This window comes from Cydia amplana, chromosome 8 (assembly GCF_948474715.1).
Source record: "Cydia amplana chromosome 8, ilCydAmpl1.1, whole genome shotgun sequence".
NCBI classification, from domain to species: Eukaryota; Metazoa; Arthropoda; class Insecta; order Lepidoptera; family Tortricidae; genus Cydia; species Cydia amplana.
In genome coordinates this window covers 5,650,014-5,663,646 of record NC_086076.1, presented here as the reverse complement: position 1 = coordinate 5,663,646, position 13,633 = coordinate 5,650,014, and the positions used below count along the sequence as shown (strand labels likewise).

Sequence of the window (13,633 nt, the reverse complement as noted above, 5' to 3'; positions counted from 1 at the left end):
GGATTCAGAATGACACCCGTAGAGAGATAATCCAAGTAGATAACCAAAGTATACCTAGGTACTTTTCTTGCCAAAAATATACTCTTAGGTACTTTTAAGAGCTCATAGCATATATTTGTGGTCGATTCGATCTGATTCTAATCATATAGGAGATTTAATGCGGAGTGTTATCAGAATCTATATCATAGGTACCTAGTGTTTTTCCACGTTAGGTATTTAATTCATTAGTGTGTGTTGTTATACCATACGTAATGTTTTGGTGAGATTAAGTGTGTCACTGTCTGCTAGGGTTGCACTGGTACTTATAGGCCGATTATCTATTCGGTATTGAGTACATTACTTAACACCCGAACAGAAAATACCATCGCCGACTTCGGTCCAAACTAACTCTAACTGAAACCTAAAAATGGCGGCCGGTCGACCTAGTTCCACTGATTTAATATTTAACGAACAAATTCAATTTTCCAGCCACCGCAGTTATTAACATTTAATAAGGAGTCGAATTCGCACCAAGATTCAACTCAAATACTTATAGTACTCTAAGTTTTTAATTACCTCAGTCAAATGCACGTTAAAAAACTCGTTAACTGACTGGACTGGACTGGAAAATACGAGAAGCTGCATTTAGGAGACACGGTGCACGGTGGGTGGTTATAAATCTAGGAGTATACTGTTATAAAAGCAAATAATTTACACAATCACATATTAAGTATTTCTGAATTCAATACTTCCAATTAATTGAATTAATGACACTCTCATTCCGATTTTGATCGCACTTTTGATATTTGACAGGCAATCTTGTACTTACATTCTAAATCTGTGGTGTAAACACAAAACATAACATGTTAATATGTTAGTATTTAGTATACAACAACAGATTTTTAAAATTCGAAGTTTCCAACGAGTGCTGATAAATTAAAACACGACCGAAGGGAGTGTTTTAAATCGACACGAGTTGCGAATTACCTACTTATTCAAACGTGTATCGTACCACGACGTAGGCAATATACACATGGCAATTTGACATAATTATGTAGGCATGGACAGTGCTCTTTCCTGGAGAACGAAGATGACCGTAATAATGTCGTGAGAAAACAATGTAACCTTATTGAGTATAGACTCGATAGAATCGTCTTTACGACTTCCTTTCATTATAAACTATGCTTAACTATTTACTATTATTCTTCTTGATTATTCAAAGAACAATCCTGATTACGGTTACGTCAGATACCTCAGTGATTTCCGGAAAGGAACTGATGTTTAATACAAGAGAGTGTTACCATGCCTCCATTAATTTAGGTACTAAAAACGTTTGTTTTCCCAAACAAACATTGTTTCTTAGAATTTAACAAAGCCCTTCCCACCACCAAAATCCAAGGAAAGCTCATAAGGTTTTTACTGTATAAGAAACGTTATTTGATATAGATTAAGCGAGTAAAGGAAAATGAAGTAGCACTGTTAACTTTGTTTAAGATCTTTTACATGAAATGAAACGGCCATAATTCCGCCCTGGAGGTATTCCGAGATTTCGCCTTACTTTCCTGGTGTTTGTTTCCCTAGGGTAACATTTTGTAGATCTTTTAACATAGTATTAATTTTCCTCTTGGAAAAGTTGCGTAACTAAACCGAGATACAAACTACTTACAATTTAAATGAAAGTTGAGTCATGGCACGTAGAAAAAATACGTTACGCCTGTATTTTCGCACATTTACTTAAAGTTAGTCTCCGCCTCGTACCGCAACAACTCGCGTTTCCCCTCGGGAACGGTTTATTTTTCTGGCACAAAAACTGTGCTTACTCAGACTCTTATCTGCATATGCCAAATTCAAACAGCTGGGTCGATCTCGAGGCAGCCAAGTGTAAATTATATGGAACTCATTATATGGAAGCAAGATAAACAAAGTCCTGGGAGTCATGCAACTTAAATAGAAGTATTGTATTGTTTGGAATCTAAGAGCTTTAGATTTGCAAGAATACTTAATAAAAAGACGTTATAAACTGGCTGGCTATCGATTTAGGTTGAATTGCGATTCAAATTAGCGACCTTTGGTGTCTATACCTTTAAGTAGAGCCTAGCTCTTGTGGAGTAATCGCTATTCTGTTCTTCTCTCTGCACTGTTTTACATTGATTTTCTCTTTAGCTTGGTACAAAAACGCACGTCTGAGCCTTCCTTTGCATCTTTTTTTTATTTTTATTTTTTTTTATACCACATCGTCCGCGGGAGGAAATTCCTTTTAAACCGCACAGTACGCGACCATTTAGGTTCTAGGGTGTGTGGATGAACACCCTGCCGATGGCGAGCGGTGCGGTTTATATAATATAAATGATAAATTAAAATCTAAGTATGTTTTATATCCATAAAAATGTTGTCCTCAGGTGTCCGAGGCCTCCACAACCTGGAGATAAATGTGCCAACGGCTGTGCTGGTGGGTGAGACCGTGACCTTGGAGTGCAGCTGGCAACTGGAAGACGAGGAGGCACTGTACAGCGTGAAGTGGTATCGCGGGAGGGAAGAGTTCTACCGATACATTCCTAAGGAGCTACCACACACGAGAGTGTTTCCTTTGCCAGGGATTGAGGTTGACGTAAGTATGAAAAAGTGCAAAAAAAATACTTTCATGTCACTTCACTTTAATGACACTTTCAGAGTATATAACACTCATATTTAGGGAAAAGAGACACTATGGGGCATGACGGACGCTTATTATATACGATTAGGTACTTAAACATATTAAAAACTTAATTAAATGATAATACTAAAAAATACCTAAAACATAATAAATAATATTAATAAAATAATAGTAAATACTTACGTAGAAGGACTTTTCTCATACGGTTTTTCTTATCTCGATTATATTAAAGAAGTCCATCGATTTTTCAACGACGTTTTCATTAGTGGCTTAACTAATAACTTACATAATATAACATTATTGAGGAATTCTTCAATTATCTGTTGGTCATTAAATAAATTTCATCATTATTGAAAGACTGAACTAAAATTATACGTACACTATATACGCGAGCAAATCAAATAGTGTATAAATAGTACCTACACCGGAAAAAGCTATATACAATACTGTTCTCTTCCAATACGTTTTAGTAATCAATAAGTAATTATTAAGCGCCTCGTACAGTCAGCAGCAGAAGTTGCTAAGCGGGCGACGGGCGAGGTGTTCAAAATTACCTTGACACGCTCTTATTCATGCCACAATAAAGTCGCGTCCAGATAATTTTGAACACCGCTCCCGCTTACCAACTTCTGCTACGAATGTGTTAAAATTAACTAGTGTGCTTTCTCCTTACCATTACGCACAATAGCCGTAATAGTAAAATGTTTACATTGTTTACCGTAGCACAGTAAATTACAAATTCAAACTGGTTTTCCAATGGCCGTTGCGGCTGTAAATACCATGGATTGCAGTAAATAAATGAAATAATGCATGGTGTAGACTGTAGACTATTCAGTCTGCACCATGCATTCACTCAATCATTCGATCATTCAATCATTCACTTCACTTGACAGTATGCAACTTAATACATTGCCTCCAGTGAACTTGCTCTTTGTTTCAATTTTGGAACACTGAATGCTAAATGGTCCATTCAACGGTACAGATAAACCTGATATCGTCACGTACGATCTATCAAGCCGTTTGAGCGCTGAATAAACAATAGCACCTGCATTGCTAGATCGCTCTCTCTGAAAAGCGAGACTACCTTAGGCCTCATTCACATATGTATATTTTCGTACTAAAATTATATCGAAAACACATTGAATGCGTGCGCGTATCCGCGCAGTCATATTGTGACACAATGATGCAGTATCCGCATTGAATTGGTATAATATTGATGTTGTTTTTTTATTGTGAATAAGGCTTCCTTTTTACTTCCGTCCCCTGAGAAAAGAGAGAAAAATGCGTTTCGTCACGTATTGCATACACTATCACAAAAAGGTACTGCTTCAAAAGGATCGTGCGTCAGCATTTTGCGAGAAAATAAATATTGGCGTAGTCTCTTTGAAGTATGTCTCATATTTTACCACAGTTTTATGTCGTTTTACGTCATGGAAGAAATAAAGACTGCTGACAGTCTCCGGTATTGAATATGTGGTGAACGTTTTTTAAATTGCCTTACTTGTAGGAAAATTAAAATAACTGGAACACTTTTTTAACAAATAAGCTATGTAATAATATTGTAGAAGACAGAGAATAAAACTAAATAGGTTTTTAGGTTTATGTTATGATTCTTTATTTGTATAGTTAGATTCGGCAAAACAGTGAAAAATATTGCCCCACTACGCGTAACAACCATAAAATAAGTTGGAGAATCAGTTGGCATTTAACATTTTTTACGCGAAAATACGGTAACAATCGAATAAGTTTTGCTATTATGCGTGGTGGTCTGGTGGAGGCAGAATATAACTTTATAGAGGTGTTCAAAGGTTATTGTTACTCAAAAATATCATGGGTTCTGTGCTCAGTTTCCGAAGTAACTATTGCTTGCATACTATTGGCAGTGTGTAGGAACCTGCCTGGCGGCTAAGAGATACATACGATATTTAGTACACACAAGAGAATTTGAGTCCACTTAATTCAATTCACATATTTGTCATGTCACACGCTAATCATACGTGTTACGTGTACGTGCATATTATAAAACTAGTAGTAACTTTGTGTTTAACCTAATAAGTTTGTGTGTTACCTTTGCTGATGGCATCTGAATATGCATAAATGGGTATAGGTATAACACAATTTACACGGGATCCCTGTTAGTGACCACACATTATCATGCCCCTGCCGTTTCCTGCCTCTTTACCATAAAGTAATCGCTTTATCATGAATCAACGGCTGTTATCTCGGTATCTACCCTTTTTACATGTAAATAGTGTGCATATAGCATAAAGGGTAATTTCAGATCACGAGATAAAACTTAATGTTGTTCTTAGTTTATTTCATGCATAATTATATTCCGTGCGATAATGTAACTCCCCAGAACTTTACTGCCGTATTCGAACTTCAAGATATTCACAAGAGACGACACGTACTAGATCCATTTTAGATACGTTATAGTTTAGATTTCAACTAGTTCTCTTTTGCAGCGCAATTCGGGCAACCAATGTTACTTTTACGATAGATCGTGTTAGATATCTATTAGATGTGAATTAGATCTCTATGTAATATCTTGTGGAAATCGTTCAAAAGTATCTCCAGAATCGCGGAAATGTCAAATTTGACAGGTTAGATCTTAAACATATCGTTATCGTATCTTGGCGATGTCTAATAGATATCTATTACAAAATCCGAATCGGGCCCTAAATCCATCACAGTTTTGTGCTCGTACATACGAGCTGGTGATGCGTGATATTACAAACAGAAAGTAAAAAACTTTTCAATTTCCCTATTTTACTAACTTGATAATTCCCTAAGCCCAAAGCCTGCAAGGACGCCACGGACTGCAAGTTTTGACGGGTACCAGTCGGTCGTCGTCGTCTAAATTAGACACTCCAACCAAAGGTGAAGTGAATGACTAAATAATAAGGCATTTAAATAGGTACTAGAAACTGTATACGTTAATGTCAACTATATTACGTATGAGAAAGTAAAATTATCACAAACATAAGTCGCAATTATTATTCTAGTGAAAAAAGACTTTATTTTTAAATATTTCAGGAATTTAAAATATTTTGTGTATTAAATTCAACTTTAAGTAACCTGACATCCCTTTGTATAAACATTTTCACTTCATTACCACATGAAAATGATAACGATCTTTGATACCTACCTACATATGATATTTCTTGAAATCGTTTCTTTATACGTGAAATGATGACTTGAGACCGTAATTGTATTCCTTTTAACCGCGGTAAGAGACATGGCAACGAGCGTTCGGTTTATTCAATTTAGATCGCTTTAATCCTTGGATTATTAAACCTTAGGCCAGAATGGAAAAAGCGGTGTCATTTGAGAATTGTGTTTCCAAATCCTATTACGGAACACCTGGTTACTCGAATTATTCGGATTCCTTTGTGCTTTGAACTCTTGTTTCTAAGCGTTAAACTTATATGTATTATTCTATTGGTTTGTCACAAAATATGCCCTGATTCATCATGACATTGGTTAATGTTAAAATATCAATTAAACATTTTTCACCACCTATCTAAAAAACACCATAGATGTTTTTTATATAAAAAAAATATTGGCTCCTTTTTATTTTCCGAAAGTTATAAGTAAATTATAACAAGTATGGACCATATTCAGAAGCGTAAAATACCCGTTGATATTAATATCAGTGAGTTACAGGTCGCAGAACGGAATTATTCCTATTAGAATACGACGGCGGCGCACTGACAAATCTGACTGATCATTCATATTTCGTATCATCTTCCTCGCGTTTTCCCGGCATTTTTATCATTCATATTTCGTATAATAGTGAGCAAATATAATTTACTTACTGAATGTTAAATCGCACTTTTAATAGGTACACTAAATTATAAAACAATATTTTATGCAAAGATTGTGATATCCCGACTTTCAGTTATTGTAGAGTAGTAAGATTCATGTAAAGTGTGAAGCACATCTATTATACAATCAAGTAAATAAACAACTAAATCACAACAGTCAGGAGGTCCTCATAGTAATATTTTGGTAATTCAAGCAATTAAAAATAAAATAGGGCTACAAAGTACTTAGCAAGGCCTGAACTCTCTCGAGGCCAGACGAAACAACAGTACATCATCTGCCAGCAACGCGTTTTTGCGCGCATTAGCGATCTTCGTCCTACTATTGAACCCTGTGTGTAAATAATTCGTCTTTTACAAAAAGGCTGTAAGTCAAGGAAATCTGTTAACTGTTGTACCCTTTTTTATTCTATATTATGACGATGTGCCTAAGTAATGTGGTGATATTCGAGTCACGCGCGGGTTACGATTTTTACAACGGCAACGATAAACGCAGGGCACATTGTTTTTAGAATTCATGATCTGTATTCCGTGATCTTTTGTAATGTAGTGCCTTATGGCCCTTCATATGTCATTGATAATGTCTGATAATAACCGTCCTACATAATTTCCGTTTAATTCACTGTAGAGCATTAATATAACTTATTGCAGCTATTATTTATTTTGATAAGAGAGGTTACCTTGATAGGAGATGAAACAATGTGACTTAGTTTCGGAATAATAGGTACCTATTTGCGGCCCATTTTTTAACGTGTTATATTTTTCATATTAATTACTAAAGCGCTTTTAGTTCGTATCGCACCTCCACAAAGTAGGTTGAAGTGCCTATTATTGCTACCTAAATGGAACGACAAATGACAATTTTATGTATAACCTATGATAAAAAAACGTTGTTTAAAGCAGCGCCTTACTCACCTTACTTACAAATCTCGTCCTTACTCACCTTTTTTGTTCATATTGCATTATCAAGAAGTGATAGAGTAGTGAGAGTACAAAACGATAATCATCACGGCATTAGCCTTACGTATTAAGAAAACTAAAATAAAAAACAATTAATAGACATTTTAGAAATCGTTGTCTCGAGTAAAATTTGAGCATGCGTCCTTCAGAACTTCCCAGGCGTCCATCAATTAAACCGAACACCGCTTCGATAGCTAATTTTGTTAGAGCCACCACGTTTCTGAATATACAGTGTGTGGCCTGTAACACGGGCAAAAAATTAAAACGTAGATTCTACTCCTCAAACTAGGCAATGTTTGTTCAGCGACTTTTAAAAATAACTTGTGGTTTGGATTTTAAAACACTTTAAAATTTATTCGAACACGCAATGTATTACGAAATTGATTATGCCTGTACGGTGACAAGACTGACGGGCAATGTCAATTAGACGGAATTTAAAGTACATTGAAAATATTATTTAGTTTGTTTGAAAAAGGGACAATCTTAAGACTTCATAATTTCAAAAAGTTGTTAAACAAAAGTTTTATTGTTTGAGGAGTAGAATCTACGTTTTAATTATTCGCCCGTGTTACAGGCCACATGCTGTATATAACATAATTTATTTCTTCTCGTTCTTTTCCTATCTATTTATCTTATTAATTCCGCATTGGCGGTGCTCATCATTTTAGTTGCTACTTTCTTAACTTGTGACTGAATGTACCCAGAAACGATCATTACAATGAAATGCCTATTTTATTCGGTTTGATTAACACATTCACTGCCAGTGACCCGCTGGGCTTGTTCTCTGTTCGTCGGCGCGGTCGCTCGTAGCGCTCAAATCTATTTAATAACCTACGTGTAGATATTATTAGATATCTGAAAATCTATTCTTAGTATTTTACGAATTGCTATCTACCTACAACTTTAGTCATTCTCTAACATAAGCACAAAAACGTTAGAGCAAATGAATGATTAATCAAAAAGTGGAGCGAACAGAGACCCATTAATTACACCCCGAGCTTCATGAATTAAGTTTATTTTTTTCGTGTTTTCAGAACCCTTCTGGTTTGAAATATTTCATTCTAACAAATAATAACATACCTACCAAGATATTTTATTATTATTGGGGTTTTGTGGGCCTTTGAGTGTCGCTTCGACCAAGCTATGATCTATTGTGACAGCCCTTTAAAGTTCACTACTGATGCCCGTTGAATCCAGGAAGCTCCAGATTCTTTGGGCCGTAATGCTCTGTACCTCATAGGGTTCCAGTATGTGTCGCCCTAGGTAGGTACTTCTTTTGGACATTAGTGGTCCGCAGGAACAGAGAATGTGCATATCAGTCTCCTCTGACTCCTGACAGAACCTGCATGTCGCATCTTGTTTTTTCCCTATTCGGAACATGTGTTTGTTCAACTTGCAGTGTCCAGTCAAAATTCTAGTCACCGCGCAAGTTTTGTGTCTTTTGAGCCCTAGAAGCTCCTTAGCAGTTTTGCTGTTGAACCCTTTGATTAGAGCTTTCGAGTGTTCTTGTCCTCTGACGAACTTCCACCAATCGATTGCTCTCGCTTTTTCCATGTTGTTGAGCAGAGAATATGCGTCCCGTTTTGTGATTCCACAAAACGGTTCTGGGCCGACCAGGGGTGTGTCTGCGCCCTTCCTAGCAAGTTCATCCGCTTCTTCGTTTCCGTTAATGTCGGAATGCCCTGGTACCCATCTAAGTATGACTTTGTTGGAGTTAGCCAGTGCATTTAGGTTTGATTTACAGTTCTGGACTAGTTTTGAGTTTGACTCAAGAGATTCTAGTGCCAGCAGAGCAGCCTGGCTGTCTGAGTTGATGTAGATATGCTGGTGTCTCAGGTTTCTATCCAGGTTGATCTCCGCACATTTGTTGATGGCGAAGACTTCTGCCTGGAAGATTGAGGCCTGTGTGCCCATGCTGACGCTAACTCTGAGCTTAGGTCTCTCACCATAGATCCCACATCCTACATCATTGCCTTTCTTGGAACCATCCGTATACCAATTGAGGCTTCCCTCTTCGACGAACATTTGGTCGTTAGACCATTTGTCTCTAGGATACTACCAAGATAATCATTTCGTGTCATTCCGTTGTAGGTGGCATTATCCGCTTCAAATCCATTTTTAAGGCAATATGTATTAAGCCTGTGGAGTCTTACTGGAAATTATGTAATGCCGTAGGCATCTAGTGAAGATTTTTTAAATCATTTTTAGTGTTTTAATACATATTATTGATGTACCGCGGGTTTCTCGATATGCGGATAATGTAAATTGGCTGTGTTAATAGGATTGAAAACAATAATATTCATTTTAGTGTTTATGCAGCATTGGATCCTCATAATGTGATATTTTAGTTTATACTTTTTATCTACTATTAACATTTTATATTTAGCACGATGGATTGACAACTTTTGATGGAAAAGATTATCACTCCCGATAGATCTCCAGGGGACGTTCGATAACATTTATTTAGTATCAAGCTGAAAACTTAATGTGAAATAGGAAATCCATCTATCTTCAATATAATAGATCAATACTTGGTCGACGTGACACTCAATGGCTTAATCTTCAATATCAGTGTCACAGTTTCTCCCAAGATACTACAGTATAATGTATACATAAAAAAATACCAATTTACTTGAAAGTTCGGTAATAAATACGTATGTGATACCCTCGGAGTTGTTTGCGTCCATGGGATACGTGGTACTGACAGGAACTTACATCAGAAAAAAGTTGAGAATATCAGGAGCCCAATTCGAACATAGGTACATATAATAATGATAGCAAAATTATTTATTTTTTGCACAATTATATTAACTGCAAAGGCCTCTTTGTTATTGTTTTTAGGGTTCCGTAGCCAAATGGCAAAAAACAGAACCCTTATAGATTCGTCATGTCTGTCTGTCTGTCTGTCTGTCCGTCTGTCCGTCTGTCCGTCTGTCCGTCTGTCCGTCTGTCTGTCCGTCCGTATGTCACAGCCACTTTTCTCCGAAACTATAAGAACTATACTGTTGAAACTTGGTAAGTAGATGTATTCTGTGAACCGCATTAAGATTTTTACACAAAAATAGAAAAAAAAAAACAATAAATTTTCGGGTTCCCCATACTTCGAACTGAAACTCAAAATTTTTTTTTCATTAAACCCATACGTGTGGGGTATCTATGGATAGGTCTTCAAAAATGATATTGAGGTTCCTAATATCATTTTTTTCTAAACTGAATAGTTTGCGCGAGAGACACTTCCAAAGTGGTAAAATGTGTGTCCCCCCCCCCCTGTAACTTCTAAAATAAGAGAATGATAAAACTAAAAAAAATATATGATGTACATTACCATGTAAACTTCCACCGAAAATTGGTTTGAACGAGATCTAGTAAGTAGTTTTTTTTTATACGTCATAAATCGCCTAAATACGGAACCCTTCATGGGCGAGTCCGACTCGCACTTGTTTTTGTTTTGTTATGTATTATTAGATAACAGTTAGAAGCTTTAAAAAAATTCAAACGAAGGGACAAGCTATGGTTATTATTACATCAAATTGTGTAAAAATGTTTTCCATTATGTCATTATCCAGAGAGGAAAATAGGAACTATAAGTCCCTATTTTCCTCTCCATATCCCTATATCTCCATGTCCCTATTTTTCTCTACTCCATTAGTAGCGGTCCATCCACTAACCTCTAAATAGAACTCTTGCTTTTATTTTCAAAGCATTTCTAGTAATTATATTGCCGAAAGCTACGATATTAAGGAAGTGTTATGTTGACAGATATCCCGGTCCGGGGCGCGGCGCGTGGTGTTGCAGCAGGCCACGCCGGCGATGGCAGGCCGGTTCCGCTGCGAGGTGTCCGCGGACGCGCCTACCTTCCACACCGAGATCCGCTCCGCGCCGCTAGAAGTTGTCGGTAAGTGAGATGTGGACAGAGGGCCTACCGCGAACCACGTTCGACATGTTACCTCCCTGTCACACTTACGTACGAATTTACAAGTGCGACAGAGAGGCAACACGTCGAACGTGGTTCGCGGTAGGCGCTCAGACATCCGGTCGCGGGGTGTGGTGTGTGGTGCTGCAGTAGGCCACGCCGGTACCGCTCTGCTTCCATACCAAAATCCGCTCCACATCGCTTGAATTTGTCGGTAACATTAGCCCTTTTTATTTTGATACCCCTAATAGTTAAATTGTCGAGGCAGGAAGGAAAACCAATTAGATATATGTTGTGTACCCTGTAGGTACGATACAAACAGATAAATAGGCATATATTTTGCAAATATCGTGAGCCACTGAGCTGCTCGGCGTACAACTGTTTAAAATTTACTAATCTTGACCTTTAAACAACTTGATTTAAGGGAAGCGTTACGGAAACATTTATGTAACTTTCAGCTTACCTGCGGCTGAAAACCGTACATTTTTAACATCCAATTATCAAAGGGGAACTCGTTTATTAGGTACACAATGGGGATAAAATGTTAAAAGATAACTCAAGAATCTTGAAGAAGGAATGTAAAGAAAATGTAGAAAATTAAGCACTAGAAAAATTTAAGTAATGATGATTCTTGGTATAATTATGTTGAAGTTATTTAATTCGGATATATTATTATCTCGTTAAAGTTATGCTGCTATAGTTGTTTTGAGAAAAAGTTACGCAAGTACCGCAATAAATTGTTTTAAGTACGGATTGCGGCTTGGTGATGTAAGGGTAAGTATTGTTCAGACATTTTGGTACGCCCACCGCGGCGGCCTACCGTACCTAGGTACTTAATTTGTGGTACAGGTATTGCACCTTCCGTTACTCCCAGATTCAATTAAACAACCTTACTTATGACATTCTGGGCTTGTTGAAGTATATGATTATCGTATTGTCTGCCCTCAGAAGTTTTAACAACTTGATTTTAACTTCTGCAGTCCTACAAACAACCTTTATTAGTGAAACTGTCTCTATTCAGGTTATTTCACATTCAAGTAAGTTAATAAGCTATCGTGCGTCTCGCCCGCACCAATACTTGTACGGACAAGTAAGAGCGTAATGCACGATAACGAAATGACATCATTTGGATTTATATAAAAAGATAATAGTAAATCCTAATGAAATACATGAACATCTTATACCTTTAAACAACTAATTCTTGTATATAATTATATTTATTTATATACGAGTATGTATATATATTTCGGGGATCTCGGAAACGGATTTCGAAAAATCGATCTAGCTAGATCTTATCTCTGGGAAAATGCGCAATTTTGAGTTTTTATATGTTTTCCGAGCAAAGCTCGGTCTCCCAGATATTTAACTCTAAACTGTAATAATTCTGTAATCAGAACCAAATCCTTATATAATGAGTAACTAAGCTAGCTTAAGCAGTGATTAGTCTTGATCAAAATGATCAATAAACCATGAGGCGTACGATACTGATTTCATCTCATGTGAAACTAATATATATTAAAACATGTTAATCATATTAATTAAATAATTAGGATTAACGCAAAGTAAGCTTCTGAAATCTTAATACTAAGCAATGTATGCGGCCCATTATAAATATTGTATCACGATCATTACATTTAGATTTAAGGCACTATGCATGAATAATTCAAGTCAGGGGTATAGTGACCACGTTGCCAAAAGTGCTGTAAAGGGATGCGTAGGGTCGAGAGTCGAGACTCACCTACGGTACACCCAAGACATCAATAAAACGAGTACCTACTGTGTACTTGGTCATGGAAAGTAAAAGTGTAGGCCAGCTTAATAGTACAACTAAAACATTTTTGGACTGTTGGTTCAGTATATAACTAAGCTCTGCTTTCTAGTCAGGATTAAGACCATCTATTGCCATATTCCGACCAGTGGTGGCATGAAGATATACATATTTAATGGCCTCCTAGCCTAGTCTTCCTAGGGGTCCAGGGTTCGAATCCCAATAAGGGCATTTATTTATTAGTTTAGGGCTAGGTTGATCTGTGTAAGCGTAAGGCCTGAGTGGACGCTCGAAGCGGAGCCACGCTGCACGCCCCGCCGAACGCTCCGCTTCAAGCGTCCACTCAGGCCTTACAGTATGTAAGATCGTCCCCAAATATTTATTTACGCTTTTTCCTACAATAGATTAAGAGGCCGGTATCGATTTTAGTCGCAAAAATGTAAAATTGAATAGATTGAGTCGATGAAATTGTCCACCTTTTGTTACGTAATAGAAACAACAAGTACTGATATCTATTAGCACGTCTTCTTATCTTG

The 13,633-nt window shown here is 37.0% G+C and overlaps 1 protein-coding gene across 1 annotated transcript in view; it reads left to right on the top strand.

Moving 5' to 3' along the window:
* The window catches only part of LOC134650237 (uncharacterized), a 47,942-nt gene that overhangs the window by 15,425 nt on the left and 18,884 nt on the right, over positions 1-13,633 (top strand). The window contains exons 2-3 of the mRNA XM_063505184.1: positions 2,379-2,587; positions 11,176-11,311. Coding sequence (XP_063361254.1) covers positions 2,379-2,587; positions 11,176-11,311 — 345 coding nt within the window. The remainder of the gene's footprint in view (positions 1-2,378; positions 2,588-11,175; positions 11,312-13,633) is intronic.